This window comes from Epinephelus fuscoguttatus, linkage group LG14 (genome assembly GCF_011397635.1).
Source record: "Epinephelus fuscoguttatus linkage group LG14, E.fuscoguttatus.final_Chr_v1".
Classification (NCBI taxonomy): Eukaryota; Metazoa; Chordata; class Actinopteri; order Perciformes; family Serranidae; genus Epinephelus; species Epinephelus fuscoguttatus.
The window spans coordinates 20,870,539-20,882,770 of NC_064765.1; the positions used below are offsets into that span (position 1 = coordinate 20,870,539).

At 42.7% G+C, this 12,232-nt stretch overlaps 1 protein-coding gene across 1 annotated transcript; it reads left to right on the forward strand.

Moving 5' to 3' along the window:
* The first annotated feature begins 3,520 nt into the window (after positions 1-3,520).
* klf11b (Kruppel-like factor 11b) lies at positions 3,521-7,251 on the forward strand. Its single transcript, XM_049595315.1, has 4 exons — positions 3,521-3,715; positions 4,553-4,807; positions 5,266-6,244; positions 6,475-7,251. Exons 1-4 carry the CDS (start codon positions 3,677-3,679, stop codon positions 6,774-6,776), a joined length of 1,575 nt encoding a protein of 524 aa, XP_049451272.1. The 5' UTR covers positions 3,521-3,676; the 3' UTR covers positions 6,777-7,251.
* Positions 7,252-12,232: the final 4,981 nt, after the last annotated feature.

Genomic DNA, 12,232 nt, shown 5'->3' on the forward strand with positions numbered 1-12,232 from the left:
TTTTTATGTAAACAGGAAGGAGCAGGGACAGAATATGAAATGCAAGATGCTTATGAAAATGCCACTGGGCCTGCTATTGTTTGCACTAAACACATCTTGGTTATATTGGATTGTCAGTATCTCCGAATTTCAGTTGGACCCTTTGTCATATCGTGCTTCCAGAAGTTTACTGGGACTTATCTTTTCTTTCCTTCTTTGTCCAAGTGCAGTTGGTGATATAACAGCATATGTGGGTCAAGATCAATTTGAATTCCCTGACATGCACAGCACTTGTGGGAATGATCTCATAGCAATGGTCACACAATAGGCCACAGGAAGAAACAGCCCAACATAGGTTCAGGTTTATATAAAGTTTAAGCAATATATTCAGTATCAGGAGAACAAAGCACAATGTCCTTTTCTCTGCACCTAGGACAAAAGATTGCCAGTGCATGCAACTGCAGACTTAAATGCTTATGTAAAATCATTTATCTGCAAATGTAATACAGATTAATACACAAATCATAAACCGTATATAGTCCATGTGTATATAAATGGGGCAGTATGGGCGGCTCCACCCCAGACAAAACAAGTGAGATGACCAAAAGTGGGGTGCATTAGTCAGGCTGCATGTTACCCAATGTGTTGTCATTTATAGAGTTTAATTTGCAGCCCTCTCATGGGTGAGCAAACAATTTGAAGGGATTATAATAAATTATTGCACTCTCAAGGGCTGAAACAAAGTATTTTACTCACCTTGTAACTGAGTGACAATGTGTTTGTGCTATGGAATATTAAAGTAATGGCAGTAAATCATTTGCTTATCAACTTTTTCTGTGAGAAAACTGCACACATATTTCCAAAAAACAAGCCAGAAACCCGCGCTTCATCTGGTGGTAGTGTTGCATTTAAGTGTTATGGGAAAGGTGGTACAAAATAGTTTTGTCCAGACCCCCTCGCCTTGTAGTTGACACTAGAGCTTGCAAAACCGAGGTTACTCTGGATGGACTTTTTACATTAGCTAGTTAAATGCAATCAAATACAGGTGAATATGACAGATTCTAATAGCCTAAAACATGATCAAGTGTTTATAACCTTTATTAATAGCCTACTTAATCCTTCCTCCTGACATGTTTTGCAAAGTGTAAACTACAAACTCAACTCACTTCTGCAAAAGCTGGTTAGAATTATCTAAAGTAGTCAAAGTCAAACCCTAAAATGTTGACTTTAGCTAGATATGTACCTTTGGCCATAAATATTATTCATTTTATTAAAAAATATAATAAAAGAATGCAGTGCAACATCAGTGATTGACAAATGGACCACGTAAAATTAAACTATTTTTAATGCAATCCTTGTTTGTTTGTTTTTTAAACATTCTTTCCAACAATAAAGAAAATAAATAAATTAATAAGTAAATATTTTTCTCAATAAGAGAGGCAACACAATATTCTGTAATCCACACTTAAGATGCCACACAGTAACAATGAAACAAACAGACATACTCTTGGTTCAATATATTATACTGTCTCAATTTTCCACTGGGAAGCAGTCAGAGATGTCTTTATGTCATGCTCCCAAGCTAGCTGGACAGAAAAATATGCATTAGGGGCAGCTATAGACATTAGGTTACAGATAGAAAGAGCAATCAAATTCTGCAAACACAGAAAAACAAGTGGCCTCAACTCCTACTATTACAACTCCTACTACTCTCATTGCCAAGAGGAGAACACAGGGAGGCCTCTCAGCCAGCTGGTCCTGAGGCTCACCTCCTCTAACAGCACAAGGCCTCAGGACAACCCTCACACAATCCAGCCCAACCAAAGTATCGCCAAAGAAAAAGAAAACTACATCAGCTATTGGACATCTACCACAAAAACCCAAAACAGACTTCAATGGTATCTGGCTCTAAACAGGAAGTAGACTATGTCACATTTTCTGAGCACTGTGACAGATCAAAAAATTGAGAAAGATACAAATTATGCACAGACTCAGTGATCACAGCCTGGACATAGAGACAGACGGACACCTGCACACCTGGCTGTGTCAGCTCTGTCCTCAGAGACACGTGGAGACAGAGCAACATGTCCTGCTATAATGTAGCACATATGAAGGCATCGGAACAAAATTTCTTATAAAAATTAAATGTAAACTCCAAGATTTTGATCCACTCTCTGACCAGACTAACATGCAACATATGCTTGGAGAAAATACTTTCAGAGCCATAGGTGCGGCAAGATATGTCAGTGCATGTCACAGCCAACAACATAGAGTTCATCACCTCACAGCTCACACCCTGCCTTTTCATTCATTTATTCAGTGAATGGGTTTTTTTGTCTTGAAAGTTTAAGTCTATAATTTTGCATTAATGCATTGTTGTTAATTGTTTCTGAATTTGGCAATCAAAAAGTGAAATTTAGATATTTATTTCATGTAACTGTGTTTTTTAAAAATATAAAAGTGTCTTTCAGCAGAGAAATGATTCTCTGTGTCCTGCCCAGGGACTACAGATGGAAATTAGTTGTGCACTGTCCCTCTTAAATAATAATAAGTTTGTACTTTCTCCCACTCATTTTAGGACATGTAGTAACCTGTTTTGTTTTTTTTTTGTTTTGTTTTGTTTTGTTTTTTAAAGTTGTCTGTCTACTACTCTCTACACACCTCACTTCTCACTGTGTTGTGTATATAATGTATCTCTTTTTTTTACTCCTGCAATTTTATATATTTTTTTGCTTTATACCTGTTTATATTTTTCTTGTATATTTCAAATTTTACTACTACTTATTTTTGATATAAATTTTACTTTTCCATATTCTCATTTATTTTTATTTTGATCTGTTTTCGTCTTCTCGCATTTACATACTGACACATACTGTTTGATTACTTGCTGCTGTAACACAAGAATCTTCTAGTTTGGGATCAATAAAGCACTATCTATTAACTAACTAAATAATTGTGTTTTGGCAACACAAAATGAAATGAAATGTCATGCCAATAAAGCTTCTTAAATTGAATTGATATTTGAGATCCTTAACAACACAACTGAATACTCCACCAGTTGAATTCTCAGTGTGTTGGTTTATGCATACATGTCAAAACATATGTAAATGTCTTTTTAATTTTACAGTTTATCGACTTTGCTCTTACGGGGGCCATCTTCCCCCATCTTACCCTTTGTTAGTATAATGATTTCCTTTTTTGGATGACTTACAAGCTGTTGCCTGGAGCCGTTAGCTCGTTTTCTCCAGGTCTCTCCCACATTCCGTGAACGCCTCATAGACTGGATCGACCTTTCGCCTAGTTTAGCGGCTGGCAGTTCATCGGGTTTACCCTGACACTGCTGACTCTCACGGCCACGCCCACCAACGGCCACGCACCCTATTTCCTCCAACCGTCCGGCGAGCACGCACTGTTCACGCGCTCTCTGCTCTCCGATTGGCCGGCGCTCCGCACACACTCAATTGTGATTGGCCGAGTGTTGCCACCCGCCAGTGCGTGTTGTGAGTTTTGTTTTTCTTTTTTTTTTCTCCTCCTCCCCATGTTTTACACACACAGCTGAGAGAAGAGGCAGCCAGTCAGAGGAAAAAAACGACCTCAACCCTACCCCAGCTCGGGCAGCAGCACTGGCAGCCGCCGTCTCTTTGTTCTGCTCTGCCTTTGACAACACTAAAGTGAAATTTAGACATTTATTTCACCAATGCCATCGCGAAAATTCACAGAAATGGACTCAAACGGGGTAAGACATTTTTTAACAAACTGTAAACGTCACTTCATCTGTGGCGACGGTTATTTATCTGTCCTGTAACGTTCACTTGTTTACTGTGGGATTTGATATTTCACTTAAGTTAAATCATTAGCTTAATCATCTAAACAAATTTATTAACATTATTTTATGTCACTTTAACGTCCCGGTGTTGCCAAATTTAAAATTTAAATGTTTAAACTTGATTTTATGTGACACTTTTATTCAGGAATTTTGTTTGTTATTCCGTTTTTAAAAATTAATAACCTTCATATTAATGGTAATGTAAAATTTAATGTGAATAAATGCTGTCAGTGTTGACGAAATGTTAAGTGCAGGTGAGTTTTAGTGGAGGATTAATGATATGCTTTGTTACAGTTATAAAGTTATAACGTAATAAATGCACTTCCTGATCCAAACCCACAAATGGGGATTTCACATGGCTCATCTCGGCAGCACGTCACTGTTTGGTCTATATTTGGCAATGGGAGGTGTTCTGGCTCGGAGCCAAAGGCAGTGCACGCTGGGCTGGGGTGTAGTCACCAACACCCCCTCTTCCTTATTGGCAGCACCGGTGCAGTTTGTCTGGGAACTTTGAGGGAACTGTGACAGAGCAGATGAAAACTGTAAATGGATTGTTTTTAAAAAAAAATCCAAAATAGATTAGAAAGCTTCCCTTGTTTGCATTCATGCCCTGATCAGATGTGAGTCAAAATTTGAATCAACACCGAGTCACGCAGTTGAGAATAATCGTGATGTCCCAGTGATGTGGCAGCACTGATTGATGTACAACATTTTCTTTGTTTGACGTTTATTTATTGTTCCTTTCAGACTGAATGTGTGGATCGTTATGTAAAGAGGAGGAGGCATGACAGCGAGCAGTCCTGTGCCCTGGAGTACACGGACTTGGAGGCAGCTGAAGCGCTGGTGTGCATGAGCTCCTGGGGCCAGGGTCACTTCCTTGGTAGCAGCAAGCCAAACTCCTGCAAGCCCAGACCTCTCACCCCGGCTTCAGACTCCTGTGACTCCCTCATGCCGCCAGAGCTTCCAGAGCCGCCAAAAGACTTTGTGTCCCTCTCTTCTCTGGTAAGGATCACATCACGTTCTGCCCCCTCTTAATAAAATCAGGCTTTAAAATCACACAGAGCTGTTAAACCATTTAGATTACAGATGTTTGATAGGTAAACATTCCCGAGAATCCAGGTTTGCATCAAACCCAATGCCCTTTCGATGTGCATGTGTAAAGATAACTGGAGGACAATGGTCATTGACATCACACTGGGACAGGTGGAAGGTGCTGCGAGTAAAGCTTTGATACTGTAGGTTGTTTGACCTTCAGATAGAGTTCCTCCTCTCAGAGGCAGGGTCATAAAAATCACAGTTTATAGCTTTTTATAGCTCAAGAGTGATAATTATTGTTACATGTAGCTGCTTGCCACCGGTGATACTCATCCCTGCACACACGCTCCCCCTGTACAACGCCATATGACAATGGTGTTGGAGTTCACTGGTTAATTCTTCTGATGTTCTCCCCTTCTTTCCAGTGTATGACTCCCCCTCACAGCCCCAGCTTTGTGGAGACATCCACTACTGCGCTCCAGTCCAGCTCTGGCATGGCTGTGTCCTCACAACACTGTGCGTCCGGGCTCCATCAACCTGCCCTGGCACCCATTGCCGAGAAGCCCCCCTCCCTCCTACCTCTCCCACAGCCCTGCAGAGCCATGGCGACCAGTGTCATCCGCCACACTGCAGACAGCACCCTCTGCCAACACCGCATTCCAGTGGCCCCCAATCCAAAGAAAACTAGAGATGCAGTAACGCCTGCGACAGCCTGCCAGCAGCAGCGGCAGCAGCAGCAGCAATGCATTACAAAGACTGAGCAGATAACGACACCTCCATCTCCTCCTGCTCCTCTCACACCCACATCATCCGCCTCAAGAACACAGCAGCATGCCAGTCCTTCAAAACCCTGTTTGAACAGTGTCTCCACCCCCTCTCCTGTCAATATGCAACTGCATAACAGCCCAGTCACTCCCTCTGCTCCTGCAACCCTGTCCCCACCCTCAGTCCCCAGCCCTCAAATCATCTGCCAGATGTTCCCCGTCAGCAGCCAATCAGGCATAATCTCAGCCTTCATCCCTGGTGCGGTTCAGACAGCCAATACTGGGATTCGGACCACCACCACGCCCATCCTCCCCCAGCCTGTCTCAGCTAACGCTGCCCCCGTCCAGCAGTCCCTCATCATGGGCTCAGCGGTTCCGCAGGGCACGGTCATGCTGGTTCTCCCTCAGTCCTCAGTCTCCCAGGCCCCTCACTGCCCTCAGACTGTCATGACCCTGGGCAACACCAAGCTGCTACCTCTGGCCCCGGCCCCTGTGTACGTGCCGGCAGGGCCCAGCAGCGGCACAACAGCCACAAAGATGGACTTTTCCCGCAGGAGAAACTACGTCTGCAACTTCCCGGGCTGCAGGAAGACATATTTTAAGAGCTCACACCTCAAGGCTCACCTCAGAACACACACAGGTGAGGGATCACTACACACACAAGTGTTTGCTTGATACTGGTGCGGATGTGGAATAAATTGGGACCACACATGAGTGCTGCATCCTGTTTGTAAAACATTCCAGTCTTGTAATCCTTGATGGGAAGAGAGTGAGCTCATTGTTAAATCTCAGACACAACAGGGTGATGTGTGAAGTTTTCATGACTGCGATGTGACTCACTTGCTGACTCCTTACTCTCCCTCCTCTTAGGTGAGAAGCCTTTCAGCTGCAGCTGGGACGGCTGCGACAAGAGGTTCGCCCGCTCCGATGAGCTCTCCCGCCACCGGCGAACACACACCGGCGAGAAAAAGTTTGTGTGCCCCGTGTGTGACCGGCGGTTCATGCGCAGCGATCACCTCACCAAACACGCCCGCCGCCACATGACCACAAAGAAAATTCCCTCCTGGCAGGCTGATGTTCGGAGCCTGAACAAAATGGCTGCTGGCAAAACACCTCCCACAAAGCCCGGCCTTGCCACGCTGAGCATGCTGGTACCTGCCGGCTCCAAGTAGACAATGAACACTGCCATCCTACCCACTCCCGAGATACCACAGGGACGCAGAGAGCAGCCGCGCACACGAGGCTGCTGCTATTTTACTAATGGGAATGATGACAACACATGCACTGGACTCTTTGCTTCCTCTCTACTGCTCATTTGTACATTTTCTTTAAAGGATTCTTTTGTTTACTTTGATACAATTGATAATATTAATGCACTCTTGCCAAAGCCTTTTTATGAAGTTTGTACATTTTACCTTCTCTGCCCCTCCTGCAACACTTCCTCATTGTGTTGATACTGATATATATATGTGAATGTATTGTTTGTCGTATTATGAAAAGCATTTATTTGTCACATTTGGGGAAGCACGAGAAATGATGTAAATATGAATATTAATCATCAGTACTATGATTATACCTTGATTATATCTCCCTGTCTAACTTTTCATATTATTTAATACATATTTGTAATAAAAGAAAAGATCAAATGAGTCATTCTTCGTGAGCGTTCTGATGTCTAATCTGGGAAAAACACAAGTGTGGGATCTCGGGATAGTCAGCAATCTTTCCCGGTTGTCTCATGCAGAAATGCAGTGAGTGGTGCCTGCCCACATCCTGCGTGCGTCACACTATGACTCCCCCCCTCCACCACCCTTCACCACCGCCCTCTTTTGGTCTACGAGCTGAATGAATTTTTGGTGTTATAAAAGCTCTTCTGGTGATACCATCTGGGGACATTGTGTGCTGTTCATTAGCTCAGAGCTGGAGTGCTGATGAGTCAGCAGACAAGACAGACGGAGAGTTGTTTGTCCTGTTTTGGAGTTTATTAACTGATCATTTGAGTCCATTCAGCGCTGTCATGTGGGGAGAAGGAGGCGGTGGGGCTGTGGGACTCTTTCATAATACATCGGTCTTATTCATTCAAAAATATGCTTTCATTTAAGGAACACCTCCTGCTCTTACAGGCTTCTAGTGTGGTCATATGCGCAACAATCACAGTGAAGCAGACATTTCAATCAATCCTCCTACATACACGTATAAAAATGAAAATCCTGTAACTGTAATCTAACAGAAAGACACAAAATGGTGCAACAGTTGGAATATAAGCATATAATATAGTATAAAATACAATAATGTTATTTAAGGTAAGGGTATGCAGTGTAACCAAGGGACAAATGAAAGGAGACATATCTATATAAATTAACAAAGTGTTTGAATAAAAGACATTCAGATGGAGAATTTAGGAGGATGCAAGTGGACATTTTATAAAGTATTGTTAAGATGCTGCTGCCTCCATCCTCCATCCTCCTCTGCCTCTCCTTCACAATTCATAAGCAGTGGTCCCATACCCAGTAACAGCACACCTCTTCCAATCAGACAGGCAGAAATATGAACTGTTGGGGGGTGCGACCAATCACTCGTCTACCCTGCACACCCGCCCCTTTGCCTTACTGACCGACATACTCACTGGCTGTGCGCCACCCGAGCGCTGATCTACAGCGACACCCAGTGGCGGATTCATGTCACTACATCGTTGACACTACAGCTGAGGAACATCCTAGTTTGTCATTTTTAGACAGGTATAACTGTATAATGAATGAATGAATGACTATATTTCGAACTAGAATATAAAAAACATACAGAAATAAAAAACAAACAAGAAAAAGATGGAAGTAAAACGTCTATCCCCCACGTATAATGCTGTCCTTTCATCCTTGCCCAGGAGATTTAACAGCTTAACCTCTAAAAAACAATGGTCGTTCACAAACGGCCTCCTGTGACTCCATCGACCACCGCTGCAGTAGGAGTTTCAACGACCACTGTTGACACACCTTGGAGCACTAACGAACCAATGACATCATTGGCCTTGTGATGACCTCCTCAGAGGTGAAATACCTGGGTTTCCACACAGACTAGTTCAGCCTAGTCAGACAAGCATGAACTGATGAAGCCTCTTGGATAAGAGGTGAAACGTCTTCTAAGACAAAACTAAGTCCAGTTGTGTTAGATTCAATTGCCTTGAGATAACTATGACCTGGATGAATGGGAATATCCACAGGCATGTTCCTTTAACTCATATATTATACCAACAAATGTATTCACAGCTAATATACAACCATCCCCAGTCTATTTACCACCCAGTTGAATAAATAAGTAATAAACCCAGTTTATTTACAGTCCAAATACCACAAAGTGTTCCTTCCATCCCTCCATTTTCATCCGCTTATCCGGGGCCATGTTGCAGAGGCAGTAGGCCAAGCAAAGCACCCCAGACGTCCCTCTCCCCAGCAACATTTTCCAGCTCCTCCTGCTGGACCCCAAGGTGTTCCCAGGCCAGATGAGATATGTCATCTCTGCAGTGTGTTCTGGGTCTACCAGTGGGACGTACCTGAAACACCTCCAGCACCAGGTGCCCAGGAGGCATCCAGATCAGATGCCTGAACCACCTCAAGTGACCCCTCTCAAGCAGCGGGTCTACTCCGAGCTCCCTCCAGATGTCCGAGCTCCTCACCCTATCTCTAAGGCTGAGCCCAGCTCTCTTGTTGAAGGATGTATAATGGTTGTAAGTTGCGTCTGTGAGTGTTGCCCCACACAGTAATTCAAATATGGTCGTTTAAGTGATGAATGCAGAACGTGCTGTGATTTATGGTCCAGCGTGTGTTTTGTTTTCCCCAGAAGTGCAATGCTTGGCCAACTTTGTTCTTACATAGTTGATCTGAGCTTTCCAGTAGGTTGAGTCATCTAAAATCACACCCAGAGATGTAGTTTCATTTGTTTTCCACATTAATTGTCAGGCCCTCTACCTCTGCCTAGCTGGCAGCCCCCCCCCCCTCCTCTCTCTCTCTCTCTCTCTGTTTGATTGCAGGAGTGGAGTCAGGTGTGTCGAGTCAGGTCATCAGCTGCCAGTCATCGTCATCATCCTGCTCAGCTTCAAATACCCGGTCCCAATTCACTCCACATTCTGCCAGATCGTAGACAAAATTACTTTGTTAGTCAGGGTCCAGCTCCTTGAAAATCTTTACCTATCGAAGCCTTTAGTTAACCCTTGTTTCTGTTTGCCTGCAGCAATTCCTGGCCTGACTCCTGCCTCTGACTCCCTCCTGATTTACCCAGAACCTGCTCTGGATCTCCTCCATTCCCTCCAGCCCTGTGGACTCTCCCTGCCCTGCTTCTTCCTGCCCATTCCCCTGCTCTGCATGTTTTTTTTGTTGTTGTACATATTTATAATGTCTGTGGTGTAACCACTGTACTGTCATGTGTGACAGTGTATTGCTTCAAGATGTTTACAGCTGGATGAAGCAACTCTTCTCTTCTCTTCTCTTCTCTTCTCTTCTCTTCTCTTCTCTTCTCTTCTCTTCTCTTCTCTTCTCTTCTCTTCTCTTCTCTTCTCTTCTCTTCTCTTCTCTTCAATATTACATGTTATTATGGAGCTCAAAGTAGAAGAAAATTCAAGGGGAAAAAGTTTGCTGTACTAAATATACTTTTAACAGAAGACGAGGGAAAAAATAGGAGTGCTGCGCTGGGTTAAGGCACTATGAAGTTAGTTATACAAAGTCAGGTGCTGTTTGAGGATGGGGCAGATAGTCACAAAGATAAAACGACGACTGGCCAGCTCATCTCGTGTTTTTCATCTTTATGTATCATTAAACAGAATTTAGGATTCCTTTTGTAATAATAGCAAGTAAATTTAAAGGCATATAAACTAAAACACTTAACAAAATCACAGTTCAGTTAGGCTAAAGTAAGATTTAATATCTTTCTGTCAAAAGGCCACTATTTCATCTATTTCCTCAGACAGTTTATCTTAAACTGATGTCAAGCTGACAGTCTGGGTTAGTGGTTTTCACATGCAGATAGATTTAAAGGCCACTCCTCTGTTCCTGTAATAATACAATAGGCAGGTTGTGAGTCAGCGTGCTCCGGGGCATAGACATGCAAAGGCTCCAACACCTCTCCTACATAGAAGTAAGACACACAGACATTGTGGTGGTTTTATCTTTTGGCTTCTTTTTGTACTCATTATGTGTCTCCTTATGTATGTGATGGTTGTTTTGTGTCTCTTTATGGCCACTTAGTCTCTTCGTAGTTATGTTGTATGTCTTCGTGATTGTTTTGCCCCCTTTTGTAGGTTTATGTCTCCTTACAGTCTCTTTGCAATTCATTGTGCTCTTGTGGTCATTTTAATTTGTCTAACATTTTGCAGGAGGGGCTTGGGGGCAACACAGATTTATTAGAGACTGATTGATAGATTAGGGACTATTGGGGACTGTCTTTTGGTCTCAAAAAATAGTGTGCAATTTTGTATTATTCTCCATTAATAACTCATTACACTAATGTCAGCAGGGTTTGCCATTTATCATGGAGATAATCACATAAATTTAAGGATATTTAAAGCAATATGTGTTGATTTGTCAAAAAGCCAGATGTGAAATTTATCTTTTTAGAAACACACAAACCAGTCTATATATAAGTCTATATAATCTACACTAATAAACAAGCAACTAAAAATTAGATTAGGAGCTGTAAAGGGCGGTCTCCAAAAAAAAAAAAAAAAAAAAAAGGGGTGGTGCAAAAAAGGGGAGGGACTTCAAATAATTTCTAAGCACTGGGGAGGGAGTTATGTATTTTAATTTGGCCTAGGGGAGGGACATTTAACTTTCAATGGTCCTATTTTGTATTTAATTTAATCACTTTCAGAAGGCATATTTGTTTGTTTGCACTGACCAGATCCTGTAAAAAACATTAGGCTAAATTTTGCACTTCTGTATGCAGTACAAAGGCTTTTTTTCAACTTTAGAATTTTATTATTAACTTTTAACTTTCAACCATCAGAGGCTAAGTTTTTAAAATCTAATAACAGCCACGGTGCCATGTTACTGCTATTTTTGACACTGCTTCCACTGTTGTGTATGCTACGGTTTTATTTGGGGAAACGATCATTATATGCACATGTTGCTGTCAGCAACATAATCGTTTCCAAATAAAGTAGCTGTTTGTTTTGGTGACAGCTCCCTCCATGCTACGTGCTTGCTGCATTTGCCCCATACCTACATTTAGTGTCTATATATGGTTAAGTCACTCTTAAAATTTGTGAGGCCTATGTGGGTAGTACATGGGCTGAAAAAATGGGCCCTATATGGGATTGTGCATCGGTTCCATGATGGCCACATGCCCACATGGGTGGGTTTACCTGTGGGCCCAATATGGGTTATGCTACAGCTACATGGGTACCAAGTAGGCATGTGCATCTAATGTGGGGCCTCCAGGTAAACCCACCCATGCTAAGCATTATGGAATGCGGCCCCATACCAGGGCGCAATTTTCAGTCCATTTACTACCCACATGGGCCCCACATACAAACAGTGGCTGGGTTGGTGGGTAGAGGGTCATGCATTTTCTCCCAGTCACTCAGAGAGGCTCAAAGGAAAAAAATATAGCTCCAGGGAATGGTTAAGGAAAAAGTCAAAAG